General features: G+C 40.6%; 1 protein-coding gene across 1 annotated transcript in view; it reads right to left on the reverse strand.

Moving 5' to 3' along the window:
- Positions 1-310: 310 nt before the first annotated feature.
- Positions 311-15,000, reverse strand: part of cacng3b (calcium channel, voltage-dependent, gamma subunit 3b) — a 31,060-nt gene continuing 16,370 nt past the window's right edge. The window contains exons 2-5 of the mRNA XM_032537673.1: positions 13,682-13,765; positions 10,295-10,431; position 9,629; positions 311-8,597 (exon numbers count right to left, since the gene is read on the reverse strand). Coding sequence (XP_032393564.1) covers positions 8,086-8,597; position 9,629; positions 10,295-10,431; positions 13,682-13,765 — 734 coding nt within the window. The 3' untranslated portion in view covers positions 311-8,085. The remainder of the gene's footprint in view (positions 8,598-9,628; positions 9,630-10,294; positions 10,432-13,681; positions 13,766-15,000) is intronic.

Genomic DNA, 15,000 nt, shown 5'->3' on the forward strand with positions numbered 1-15,000 from the left:
TGTGTGTGTGTGTGTGTGTGTGTGTGTGTGAGCTGTGAGAGTTGTACAGTCCATGTGCCTGTGTATAGAAAGACAAATGTGAGTGCCAGCATGTTTCTGCATGCATGTGTGTGTGTGTGTGTGTGTGTGTGTTTGTTTGTAGAGGACTAAGTACATGTATCTCATGATAGGGCTCAGAGGTATGGAGCAGGATAAAGAGCTGCCCATTGACACAAATTTCAGAACAGTTGATCGCCTTCAACCTTTAAACATGTCGCCCATCACCACGTTTTCATGTGTATTAAAATTATGACCCGCATTTTTTTTTGGGGGGGGGGATGTTCTCTGCTGCTTCAGGTTCCAGCTGCACATTTGTCTTCAGGCTTTCGTTTTTTTACTTTCATCACTGCTGCCAGGCAACACTGATGATCCCCAATGTCACCCCTTAAGTCAGAGTAACGGCTGGCTGCTATTCACTCTCCTCATCTCCATCTGAATAGTTTCACCTCAAGGCAAACTGCTACAATGCCCGCAAGATTCACTCCCTACATTTCTTTTCCAGTTCATTGCTACACATATAATAAACATGATATCAATTAAGTATTCAGCTTTGATTTTGCAGTGTGCTGTTTTTGCAGTGCTCCTTTGAAAAGACTGCTCCATTTATTGTCACTGTACACTCGGACAAAAATGAAATGCAAATTTGAATCAATTAAGAAATACATAAAAATGTCACTAACTTCACCGTCTCTTCTCCTGAGTTTGTGGTCTGGCATTTTGTTATCTAACAGTAGTTGACTAAGGTCAAGTTGAAATGGACAAAGTCAGGTTACAATCATTTACCACTTAAACTACTTTAATTAACAAGACTAAGAGTCTGAAGCCCGGCTAGTGGCTCTGTGAGACTACACGGTGGTGCTTTGAGCTAAATGCTAACTTCAGCATGCTAACATGTGGACAGTGACAAAGCTAGATGTTTAGTCGTTTAGCAGTTTTGTAGCACTAAACACTAAGGTGCAGCTGGGGCTGATGTGAACGTCCTTAGTGTTGTTGGTATTAAGTCACAAACAAACAATTGACCTGATGATGTCGCTAGATAAAAATTTTAGGGATCACCAAAGTTATTACAATTCATCCTGAGGGATTTCTTGGCAATCCATCCAACAGTTGTCGAGACATTCCACTTAAAAACGGCAAACGTCAACCTAGAGGATATGTCAGGGGGGTCACCGAAGTAAGCAGGACTTATCCTCTGGGCACCATGAATATCTGTAGGTCTACCAACTTCCGTGACAACCCATTAAATAGTTGTCAGGATATTTCATTCTGGACCGAAGTGGTCAATGACAACGACATTGCCATCAGCTATATGCTGCTAGCCTGACTAGACCACTTACAGTCTGAGCACTCTGTAATAATGCAAAACTTTTGATTGTTCTGTGTTTTTATGCCGGTCTCTATGCCTGGTAGCCTGACTCTACCCATTACAATGTAGCTCAGTGGAAGGTGATGGGCAACGTAGTTTTTTTGGGGCTTGACTTTCTCAGATGAGAGTTTGACTCATCAAAAAATCTAAATAATGATCCAATAGATTATATATACATTGTAGGATTTGGTCTGAAAATCTATAGTGACTCTTTTGGAAAACATCCATAAAAACTAATGTCAACTAGAATCAGATTATCAACTCATGATTTCACTTATAACCCCAAAACACAAGAAGAAGAAACCTTTAACGTGTACTGTTGCCAATGCTCACAAGCAATTTATGAAAAAAGGGAGCCTGAATGCACCTTATGCAGAACAACACTCTTGAAGCCTGGTTAAACTTCCTGCCATTTCGGACCTTTCATCCTTGGTCAGTCAACCATGCCGGCCTCGGACATGTTCTGCATGTAAACAACACTGTCTAAACGCGGGGTTTGAGATTTTAATCGCTCTGTACTTCCTGTCAAAATAATATGTGTAAAATGCAAGACAGGTACGAAATCTCTCGAGCTAAAGGGCTAAAGCCTGGCACACAAAAAAAAATGGGCTTAATAGGCACCAAGGCCAGAATAATTCATGGAATTGTTTCTGCTATTTGAATCAGAGATTTTGTCAAGGGAAGTATTTTTGGAAACCTGTCTTTATGTAAAATGTCCCACATGAAGAACATTTAATTCTAATTGGCAGTACAAGTTGGACGACCTCTCACGTCATCTGAAAGAAGAAGCACTCTGATGTAGGAACTCCTACAGAAATATCCTCAGCAACTGTTTTGCAAGCAAGTATTGAAGACAAGCTATTTCCCCCTTTTTTTTTAGTTAATAATTGTGAAGTTTGAGAACATGAGGAACAGCAGGCTACACCAGGTTGTGCTGATTGAAGACCAGCTGTCATTGGGGACTCAATAGATTTGGGTCTATCCTGCTAAGCCCCATCTGCCGATCCTAAATCAGCCTCACAGACCAACACAACGAGTCAGATGTGAACAGCAGCTTCATCAAAAGTAAAAGTTAACAGTCCAGTCAGACGTTGGAAATTAAAAAAATCACTCCTCCTTAGCCTTGTAAAATAAACTCATCATTAATACATTTTGTACACAATATCCACCAGAAACCACTGACTCCAAAACAGTCCTTGTATTTTGTATGGCTGCGTCTGTTGAGGAATGATCGGGGCAGTTAGCTCTAAAACTGATCCCAGTGCAACCGTTAAAGGTTGTGGGAATGCAGAGGAGGTTATACTGGAAGCCCCATGGCTGATCTGGGAGCAGTATGAAGGCAGGACAGGCAGGCACTGGGTGCATGGGTGAGGAGAGACTAACGGCGCACACGCACACGCACACGTACACGCACACACACATGGATATCAACGCACAAACATGCAGGCACATAACTCCACCTGTAAGCCCTCCTCACACAGTAACCTGTGTGTGTGTGTGTGTGTGTGTGTGTGTGCGTGTGTTGGTTGCAAGTGCAAAGTGTAGAGTTCTTATAGCATGTGTTTGTCTATTCCAATAAATTCACATTTCTCAAACATTTCTTCTGGACCTCTGTGTTTGATTGGCTGGCTCAGTACTTGAAGTTCCTTCGAAGAGCGACACATCAGCGGCATTTGTTTTTTTTTTCTTCAAAAGAAACACTTAAAATTATTTTTTTTCCAAACATGACACAGTGATTTTTCTTTTAACAGGACACATTTATCCACAAACTGCACTGGCCGAAGTTGCGAGTGTGTGTTGTATAAGTGAGTGTATCTGTGCATAAATGAATGTCTGTGTATATGTATATGACCATTAATGAGTGTGTGTGTGTGTATTGCTATGTGTTGTGTTTCTATACTTATGAGGACCTACAGTGCACACATTTCTTTTTTAGGGTCCGTTTTTTAAGCAAGTTAGGTCAGAGTTACAATTTGGTAAGGATGACCATTGCTCAGAGCATATTAATAATTAATTAACATATTAATATCTCAATTTGCTATATTTGTATTACATTTTTTGTTTTATTCTAAGAGAAACCTGGGTGATATCATTATTTATTCACAATATATGTGTGCTCCAGGCTTCCTTTGGAGCATTTAATTGCCTTTATGTGTTACTCTTAACTTTAATTTAAAAGTACCAACAGATTTCGAGGACAGATGACTTCTTTTTAAAGCCACAGTGGAAGGGGAGAAGATAAAATGTACTAACATTTTTAACCATCTAAATAGATAAAGAATACATATGAGTGCAAACAGCAAAAGCAACCCCTGTAGAATGAAAAACAATCTATCATGGCAGTCCTGCAAAAACATCACTGCTGTGAAATCTAAAGTCGTTGTTTTGGTGACACTGTTGAAGTGGCTGTTGTTCTAATCTACGGTATTTTTGAGGCTGGGGTTGAGTTGTATTATAGTGGCTTACATGGTAAACTGTTTCTATAATGTTGCCTCTGTCAGTCTTGACCAAAGTGGATACTTAGAACACATTAGATTGCTTTATTTTTTGTATCCAAGTAACAGAACTTAGGTCTGTAGTGCGTTGGGGGAATGGGTCCTCAAAGGTATAGTAACCTTACTTTGAATGCATATGTGTGTGTGTGTGTGTGTGTGTGTGTGTGTGTGTGTCTGTGTATTGCACTTTCAGTGTTGAATGTCCCGCTGAAAAACTGTAAAGTTGACCTCTGGCACCAGTGAGGTGAGGTTAATGTCCACGACAGATCGTCCGAGCGCTCCATTGTCTCTTCCTCTCCTCCCGTCAGAGGCTTCAGATGTGATAAAACAACACAATCTCACAAACCACATCAAAGTAGAAAATGAAACAAGAATAATATAATATTACAAAGACTACAACCCCTGCTTCCCAACTCTGCTCCCGACTCGACGAAACCCCCCATTAATAGATTAATAACTATAATATGTGACAGAGTTTGTCATCCTCTGCACAGTGGCACCTTTAGAGTAGAATATTTTTTTTTCTTTACTAATAATACAATTATTTGTTGTTGATATCTGAGTGTCAAAGCTTTATGGCGGTAAGAAGAGATAGACAGAGGTCTAGTCTCAAATAGCACCCTGTGCTCTATTGGAGTAAACATCGTTAAACACGACACAGGCTTACAGGCCCACACACCCTTGTAAGGCGTCTTAAATGTAGCTGTCCAGTGTCCCTTACGGAGTACAGAGATTAGGGTGCCATTTGAGACTGGATTAGAAATAGAGCGAATGTAAGCACTGGAAGCGGATGGATATGGCATGCATGGTTTGAAATATTAATGTTGACATGGCTCATGGATGCGGTTCTAAACTCTGACCCCTATAGGGGCCACGGATGTGCTGAGCTACATAGCTACTACTGCTGAGTGAGTATACTGCAGGAAACCCTATGCAAAAAAAGAGTACTTGGAGCACTGAACCTATAATCTAAAGCTAACCTGGAGACCATGATATACAGGAAACATTTTGAGTAATATTTGGCACCAAGTTTGATTAACAATATTTTGCTAATATATGTTTAATCCTTAAACTAACTCAAATAATTCTTAACCAAAAGCATCCTACCTCTGCTTAAGGCAATACTCTTAATCTCTAATTACTTCAGAAAGTTACCCATCTAACCTAAAGTTAGCCAGAAAAAGCAGCTAAAGGCTAACCTGTAACTAACATGAGTAGAAGAGTCTATTTCTCTTCCCCTGCTTCTCTTTCTGCATGAAGCGTGTTATATCAGTTAGTTAGCTATCCAGCTGGTTAAAAAACAGTTGTTCCTGTGCAAATGTACTTTGCCTTTCCTTCCACACAACACCCTTTAAAATGACGCTGCTGCAGCGCTGAGCATTTAAAAAGCCCTTGTGTGCTCCTGTCCTTTAAAAATTAAAAGCCCTTGCTGGGGAAAAACAGTTTTTCCCTTTAGCAGCCCATGACAACTGTTAATGTTGTTGTTAGCTTGCAAAATTAATATTTACACGTGGAGGACAGCAAGAGCAAGTCTGCGGTGATGCATGTGTGTCCCTTTAAGCTCCTTTATGGCGTAAAAAGACAACGGATAAAAGAGCAGCGTCATAAATTAAACAGTTTGACTGAGATTTAAAACATATTTTATTATCAGGGTAATATCTCTCAAAGTAGTGGTGTGACGGTTTCAGCTTGGTGATGTTTCATGGTTAGTTTATACAAAACAGTGCAATGGTGGCTTAGGGAAGTAACGAAGAAAATAAAAATGCATTTTCCCCTTCTCTTTGAGTTCACACTCACTTTTTACTCACAGCCCCTACAAAGGTTTGAGAAAAAAAAGCTGTCAACATTTACACTAGCTACTCATGCTCTCCCTCCATAACTCTCTCTGTATTATGGCTATTTTGTCTCCTACCCTTGTATCTGTGTGTGTGTGTGATCAGGTGTTGTCCAGTGATGTGATAAATGGTTTAATGTGAACTCAGACAACACTATAAACACTACAAAAGTGTTGCAAAGTATTTATTTTTGGATCTTTGTATGTGTTGCAACAGCCTGCTAATTCTTTGCAAACATTTAGATTGAACAGAGGTAGCGACAGATCACCAGTTATTAGGAGATCTAGTGGAGAACTGACTGTGTGCAAAAAAAATTTCACAAGCAAAACTAAAGTGTGTTCCCGTTAGGTTTCTTAAACATGTATTCCAGTATGTTGGGAAGTGATCAGATCCCAGTCAAAAACGTCTTATTTATCCAATAACTGCATGGCTTCAGTACAAAATGGTGCCAACACAGTATGCAGAGGGTCACAGAGTGCACCCACTTTGTGTTCAATGTTTTTATACGTCCAAAAGAGAGCAAAGGAGGGAGAGAGAGAGAGAGAGAGAGAGAGATAAATGTAAATGTATTAATGTGTCTCTAGAATTTGTCCCAGTAAAAACTGCACAGGTGTTTGAAATATGATAGGACCATGACTGACAGCTAACACAGCCAGGAGACGTGTGTATTGGCTTGAGTGTGTGTGTGTGTGTGTGTTTGTGTTTGTGCAGATGTCTACTGTATTTGCACATGTAAAGAAAATAAAGAGGAGGAGAGGCTGTGAGTGACAGCTGAATGGATGGAGCACAAATCCTCTGAATAATACATGGGACTTCTGCCAATTCCATCTATTTAGCTTTAAATTGTGCGCCACATACAAATTCATTTTCAGCAGATCCTCTATTGGAGAAGAGAAATGTGTACTTTAAACTGAAGGGAGCATTTTCTCAGTCTTTAATTTTTCAGCTGAAATCTTTGACAATTCTTCTGGCAAGAAAAGACAACTTTATATTAAATTCATCTGTATGATATTCCCCAAGAGGTAGTGGGCAAAAAAAAAGCCCATCTGTTTGTTTAATGTCTTTTTGGCTCCGCCTTTAAACATATTCACAGCTCAGCGGTCTCCTCCGACAGTACCCTGAACCAACAACCTCCAGAAAACCCTAACTAGTCTACGAGCAACACCAACGGAAGACAGGACCTAAAAGAGAAAGAAAGGGTGAGAGGAGGTGTGTAGAGAGGGTAGCAGTGAGGTGAGTTATGGGGCTACACAGACAAATGTGTAAGGTGAAAGGTGACCAGTGAAGGCGGACAGACAGACACATATTTGATCATCTCTTTCAGTTTTGGGTGAAAAATAAATAAATCAAGAGATGACAAGATTTTGTGTGGTTGAAAAGAGGGGTAAAAGGAAGCACCAATGATGTATCATAACAATCTAAAAGAGATTCATTATTTTTGTTGAATCACATCTTTTCCTCCCAAACAGCTGATCTGTAGTCAGTGTACCCGTTTCTCTTCATCAAAAACCTCTACGCAGGTTTAACGACTGACCTGGGATCAGAGAGATGGGGGTAAATGTTACCAGGAACGAGCTCAATTCAGTTTCAGTTCAGTCAGTTACGAAGTGAGCTTTTCCATCAATCAATATGAAAGGAGTATATATACAATATGTATAGAAAATAATAACTAGTGCCATAAATATGCTGCCATAAATGGACAAACTGCATCTTCAATTAATATTTTTGAATCCAGCTGAACTGAAAATGAATCAATCCCTCTCCTGAGGCGTTAACGTCCGTACTTTTAAATAGCATCGTAATCAGAGAGCTCGACGGCTGTACCCTGCACTAATCCAACTGCTATCCAAAAGGTTAGGAGGACAGAGATCACGCAGAGTCTCTCAACTCTTTCCTCTTCTCCTTTAGTTCACATTATTTTCATTTTTTTTAGAAGAAGTTGTCCCAAACAGCAAAACACTTACGATATGCTTTTAAACTTGGGTCAATCCCATTTCCCCCTCAAAAAAGCCCAAAAAGTCAATTTATGAACATAACACTCATGAACATAAATCGAATGTGCCTTCATATGTAAGGATTTACAGGTATAACTACAGTGATATGTGGTAAAGTGGAGTTGGGAACAACTTCTCCATCAAAACCAACGCTGCTACACACACTGAAACGCTCACAAGGCTCAGGATTCACAGTTCAAAGGCTAAAAGTTCACAGTTCACAGTCAAAGTTTATCAAACCCCAATCCCACCCACGTAACCCTATGTGTCCCCTGCTTTTGCTTGCACTCCCCCTGTATTTCTTATCATCATTCTCTTTGATACTTTGATTGGGCGATATCTGCAGCCGGCACCTCTCAGACAGGCGTGGTCCTGCGGTTGGGGTCCTTGCTGTAGTCTTTAGTGAGCGTGCTGCTCTGGAGGAAATCCCTTTCTGAGTTGAGCAGCCCGCCCATGCCGCTGCCAGGTTTGGTGCCGGCGTTGCCTGCCTCGCGTGGGTTCAGCGTGTACATGGGCATCTCGGAGGCGGCGGGCCCTGTGTAGCCGCCTTTCCCCAGCGGTGAGGTGTCACGGCTCGGGGCCTCGGAAGAGCGCACACTGGAGCGACGCCGGAAGCGGTAGCGGTAGGAGGGGATGCGGCTGAAGGCGGACTTTTTGATGAGCTCGGTGCGAGACTTGGCCCGTTGCTTGCGGTGCTTCTCGATGAACATGTGCACGGCCAGCACACCCACCATTTCTGCCATGATGAAGGATAGGGCGCCAAAGTAGAAGGACCAGCCATAGGAGTAAGACTTTTTACTGTCACTCTGGCCAGGGTCACCCGAGTTGGCTGAGATATAGACAATAATTCCTATGATGTTGCTTAGACCTGGAAGGGAAGGACAGAAAGAGCAAAATAATAAGAGTGTGAGTGGAAAGGTTGCGTGACCTACTCATCCAGAAAAACAGCACACATGTCAAAGATTGCAAGAGACAGAGATCCATGGTTAAATGAAAACAAAGCACAAATATACAGTTAATGCACTATCATCAATAAAAACACAAGGCTATGCGTTTATAGCCATGCTAGTAGCTCCGTGACTTTGGCACGGCAACGCTAGAGGAAAATGTTAACATCTGCGTGCTAACATGCTCACAATGTTAACAAGATGATGATTGGAAAGTAAAATGTTCACAATAGCTAACATCGTAGTTTAGCGTGTTAGCAACTAATGTCATGTGTTTTGCAGGTATTTGGTCATAAACCAAAGCATTGGGTCTTTTTATATGGAAAGTTAAAGGATCCAAAGTTATTACTCTTCATTCAGAGGGGGACATGAATGTCTGCACCAAAATTCATTGCAATTCATCAAATAGCCAAGATATGACCCAATGTGGTGGACCAGTGGCGACAGTTAAAGATACAATCAAGTGGCAGATTAGTGAATGGAAATATGTAAACGTGTAAGAGCAAAAATTTGAGAGAAATTAGCAGAGAGGAGGACGACGGGGAGACAGCCAAAGGAAATAAAGCAAAGTAACGGGAGGAGAGAGTGGAGCTTGATAGAAACGCTGGAGAGAGTCATTGCACACAGCTGGGCGCTCTTATTCCATATCATTAGTCCAGAATACAGTGCTCATGCAGTGTGGTGGAACGCACAGAATGGGGACAATTAGCCAGCTGTAATTAACCAGAATCAGCCCCACACTATTGTGGTAAATAATTACCAATTTGGCTCCATGAATTCACTACAAAACCCAATGGGACCCTACACATCCCACTGAACAGCAATTACTGTACAGCCTTTTGTGTTTGTCAGGGGCAAGAGCATAAGTGTGTGTGTTTATGGGAGACCAAGTGTCAGCATCCATGTGATAGATTGTGTGTGTGAGCATGTATGTGTGTTGACACTCTCACACCCTCACAGTGCATCACAGCAGCATCATGGTATTCTTGCTGATTGATTAATCAGCTGCTGTGCCCCGTTTCCACACTCTGGCTCCTCACACAGGCCCTTCTGTGTGCTCTGGATGCCTAACAGGCTCCTTCTACAAATATTTGAGAGCTGCACCTCCTCTATTTAGAGTGGCCCCACAGTACGTAACTACACACACTCATGGACACACACAGTAGCCCCTTGTTGCTTTCTCAAATGCAGCATCCTTGTTTTTAAAATAAGAATCACAGTCATTTCTTGAGATCAGACATATATTTGAATCTGCTCCGCTTCCCCTATCAGGTCAGGCTATTATTTTAAGTCATTGGCACTGCAGCTAAGATGGCAGTGCAACATAAACAAGCAACAAAATCAATACAACTTAAATATAAAACAGGTGCAACAAAGAAGGTTAAAATTCGGGCTGAAAGGTTGAAAAATTGTTGATCAATAGCCAATGTATTTTTTTGTAGAAACTAAATAATCAATATGTAAAAAATGTGTCCTTCAGCAAAGAACAACAAAATAAAGCTGTACTTTAATAGACTTAATAATACAGCTCCTGAAAAACACCCACACAAACACCCACACACACACACACACACACACACACACACACACACACACACACACACACCCACACACACACAATGCAGAGACAGAAGATTCCTGCACTGAGATGACATGTTGTCGGCTCCGTAAAACTCACTGGCGCCACACAGAGCCCCCCCAGGAACAGCAGACCCACACTCATGATGGGGAAGATACTGGAGGCACGCACAGCACCTGTATACCACACACACACACACAACACACACACACACACACACACACACACACACACACACACACACACAAAAAAGTGTGGAAACACGTTTATAATGGAAAGGTACGAATGGTTTGTTTCAGCAAACCCTTTGACTCCAAGTTAATGTTTATATGAAAACCATCTCAAATACCAAATATAATAATATATAATATAATATATGTAAAAAAAGTGTATTTTCAATTACTATGTCCAAAATTACAAAATTACAGGGTCCAAAATTGTTTTCAAAGGGGCTGTACTTGACATTCAGAACATTACATAATATAGTAGTACAATTTGCAGTGTACAGATACAGTGGATCTTCCTGAGCAGAGAGTGAAGTCACGCTCTCTCTGTGTGTGTTGTAATCTGAGCTTCTCTGTTCTTTATTTTTTATAGATGGTCGGGCCGCTCGTGCATGTTAGTGCATGTGAGTGCCTTGTGCGTCAGTATCAGACACTGAGGTTTGTGACAACGCATTGATGTTTGACGAGCTAGGGAGCGGTCTGTGAGAGCCATGTGGAGGCAATCCCAGACCACTTTTTTTCAGTATTTCGAGTACAGGTGTCGGAAGAAAGCTAGATTTGAATTTTCAGTTTTGAAATATTGGATAAATGGTATGATAGATATAGCATCCTATGAGCCTATGCTCAGTAGATTAAAAAGTAGTTTAGACAATGCGATTTCCACAGAGACCTTTAAAAAAAAGAAAAAAAAAAAAAGAAGAAGTTTAGTTTAGTTACTTTTTAGGCACTTTCAATCACAGGTATGAACATCCTGTTAATGTGACAGTTTGATTGTAGTGTTGACTGGGTCCCTCCGTTTTATATGTGCTCATTACTTTCATTTATTTTGTGTTTTTCTTTCTACACCTTTCTTTCTTTCTGGCTTGTAGTAATGTCGTCTCCTGTGACCATGAAATTAGTCAAAGATCTACTTGCTGCCATGTACCAACCTTTTCTTTAAAGTCAAGATGTTGCCTGTAAAGAATAGATTAATTTAATTAAACTGTAATTAAAGTACAAAAACCAAATCATTGAAAATACTGCCAGCCTATAGTCCCATTTTGTGGTATTTCTTTGCTGGTTTGCTTTATGGCACCATTCAGGAGGATTACACATCAGCAGATGATATACAGTACTAAGCAATGAGTCAATGGAAAGAAAAACAATTTTTCCAATATTTAAAGAAAGAAAAGAAAGAGAGACCATACATACAACCATACCACCATGTATGGTAAGACAGTGTATAATTCCTACACGGATGGATGTGAACACCCCTCAAATCCACTGTGCCCAGAGGCAGGGCAAAGCTGCATCACACACACACACACACACGCACACACACACACACACACACGCACACTCACACACACACACACACACACACACACACACCAGTGCTGCTACATGCTTGACTGAGTCGGAATCTAGAACATGTTAAAGCATTCAGGGGCCTTGCTTCAGAGGGAGAGATGGATGTAGAGGGAAAAGATGGACAAAAACCAAGACAGATGGAGAGTCGCACTGACACATATGCAAGAAAAATTAATGAATAGCAGAGATGATGAAAATGGAAGCAAGGCTGCAGTAGGAGTGAAATATCTGTCAAAACCCCATATGTGTACATGATGTGACAACATATTGAAGGATATTTGTAAACAGCTTGTCATGCAGACCTGAGCTGTGCGGTACGTTTTGATCGGCCAATGCGTTCTCAATCATCAGGTGCATCATTACGATTACGTTTTAAATCATCTAACCACTAACATGTCTGGGTTTTGGAATCTCTTTTCTTTAGGCTTCTTGTTAGGCGAAACATTTCCAGCATGACTGACAGAGGCAGTAACCAATAGTGTTGTACGGCTGAGCGTACAAGCCCCGCCCCTGTGGCCCACACCCGTGGGCTGTATATGAAATGCCGGTCACTAGGTCCCCGCTCCCTATTGGCTGGCCAGCGCTGAGGCCTGTGGTCTAATTGGCTGCCTCTGGGGATGTTGCTCTGTGTTCAGTGCAGTGAAAAAGAAGCATAGGCTGAATCCGTTTTCCCTTTGTTTTGTTTTTGCTGTTTTCTCTCACTGTCCATTTTTACTCTTTGTTTACTGTGGGAGAAAGGACAGAAACAGCCCCCTCCTTTCCGTTTTCGACTAAACAATCCTCTCTCTATCTTTGTGGCTGCATCCTTTTTACTTCATGTATTTGCTGATAAAACCGTGGCATTTGGATGTCTATGTTGTTCTCTCCATTATACCCTCTCTGTTCATCTATCTGGAATGTAACAAGAGTTAGATCTCACATTTCTTCCTTGTGTAACACTTTGAATAGCTGTACATTGAAATACAAGAAAAATGCTATTTCTTTTATTGTCATATCTTCTACATGCATGATCAAGTGATGAGAAAGCTGACTTTTTGCAATGTGTCTTGTAGCATATCATGTATCCATCGAGGGCAAATTTAAAGGGACAGTTTACCCCAAAATCAAAAAACAACTATTTTTCCTTTTACTTGTAGTGCTATTAATCAATCTAGATTTGTTTTGGTGTGAGTTTCCCAGTAATGAAGCTATTGGCAGTAGAGAAGTCTGCCTTCTCTGCAATATAATGGCTACATTTGAAAAACTCAACAGCAATGTCTCTGTCCAGAATTCACGACCTGGTTTCTCATGATAATCTACCTTCCTGGTTGCGCTTTTAGCACCACAAGCTGAGGGCCATATTATTCCATTATACTGGAGAGAAGACAGACTGGCTGATATTGCCAACACTGAAAACAATCGAGATTGATAAAGAGCACTACAGGTAAGAGGGAAAATAGGTATTTTGATTTTGGGGGTTTGAACTGTCCCTTTAAGACCCCTTTTGATATTTTTCAACCAACTCATGGAGCAAATAATAGCTTAGTTAGCTTTTTTAGCTAGCCAAACAGTTAGTCCTTGGTAGATTGGACCCTATTATCATTGTAAACTGCAAAAGTGCTGGAATGGAAAGCTTGACAGCACAGCAACAGTATGTAAGGGGGCAGTTATTTCAAGGCAAGTTTAAACCTTTCATATTGGATTGGGTTAGTATACTATTATTATAAATCATGATATCAGGTCTTATCAATATATTTTTAGGTCTCGTCCAGCAAAGTTCATAGCAGCCTTGACCTGACAGTGACACCAAATAAAAGACTGATACCGATGTAAGATAAAAAAGGTCCAAAACACATCATCATATCAAACTTACGGAGGAGGTATTCAGCAGCATCTGCTTCATAGTCCGCATCCTCTGGGAAGTGATCAATCTTCTTACACACACCTCTGAACGTTCCTGTGGAGGAGAAACACAGATTAGTTCAGTTCAGATCTGTATTGTTACGCAAGACAAAGACAAATTAAGTACTATCAAACACACAGACACAGACACAGACACAGACACACACACACACACACACACACATTCACAAACACACAATTTCTACTAGTCAGTTTAGAATATTATAAACCATGCATACTGGTGAAAATATCTGGATTTATGATCAATTCTCAGTGGAAGACATCAGTCTATATATATATATAGATATATATATATCTATATATATATGTGTGCGGAGGGGCGGATGAAACAGGGATGCTCTGAGAACACCCCCATTAGCAATTAGTGCTTTCCACCCATAGACCATAACGGTCTATGCTTCCACTGGATGAAATAACACGGCAAAAAAATCAACCAATCAGAATTTTGGTCAAGCCGGAACGTATCGACCAATAAATCGACTAGTCGACTGGGAGATTACAGCCTTAAATGACAGGCTTGCTCTACTATTACACAGCTGCTTACTGAAGAAATCAATAATTTGACACAAAATATTGACCAATCAGAATTGAGTATTTAACAAAGCTGTGTAGTGTATTACTGTAACAGGTAGCAGTGTCTACAGCAACATTAATGTATGGTTAGCACTAGGTTGAAATGGAAAAGAGCTCGCTTCAGCATCACTTTTTTTTCCTTCCGCGCCGCCACTGTTTTGAGATGGGATAATTAAACAAACATATGCATGAAGATTTTCTGTCCTGTCTAAATCTGTAAATTGCCAATTGTATATATGTTGCTATGTGTGTATTTGTTTGTTTCTGTGTACTGGCTGTGAAAACAATTATTCCTCTGTTACAATAAAGCAAAATCTTAAATGAATCTGTCAGTATGTTTTGGATTAAATGATTAATCATTTAGTGAAGAAAATGTCAATATAATAGCAAAAAATACAGGTATTTGATCAGGATTGCTTTTTTCAATCAATCATCTTCTTGTGTGACTGTATTGCATCAGATCATACTTTCAAGAAGGTACACATGTACACATCCTGTACATGGACATGAATATACATCAAACGCAGACAAAAACAGCAGACGAGAGAGAGAGAGAGAGAGAGAGAGAGAGAGAGAGAGAAAGAGAGAGAGAGAGAGAGATGACAGATGATGCAGGACAGAGCTGTAGCCTTCAGGGTATGTGCGTGAAACACCAATGAAAAGCCTGACCTCTCTCTCTCTCTCTCTTTCTCTCTC

The sequence above is a fragment of the Etheostoma spectabile genome, chromosome 15 (assembly GCF_008692095.1).
Source record: "Etheostoma spectabile isolate EspeVRDwgs_2016 chromosome 15, UIUC_Espe_1.0, whole genome shotgun sequence".
NCBI classification, from domain to species: Eukaryota; Metazoa; Chordata; class Actinopteri; order Perciformes; family Percidae; genus Etheostoma; species Etheostoma spectabile.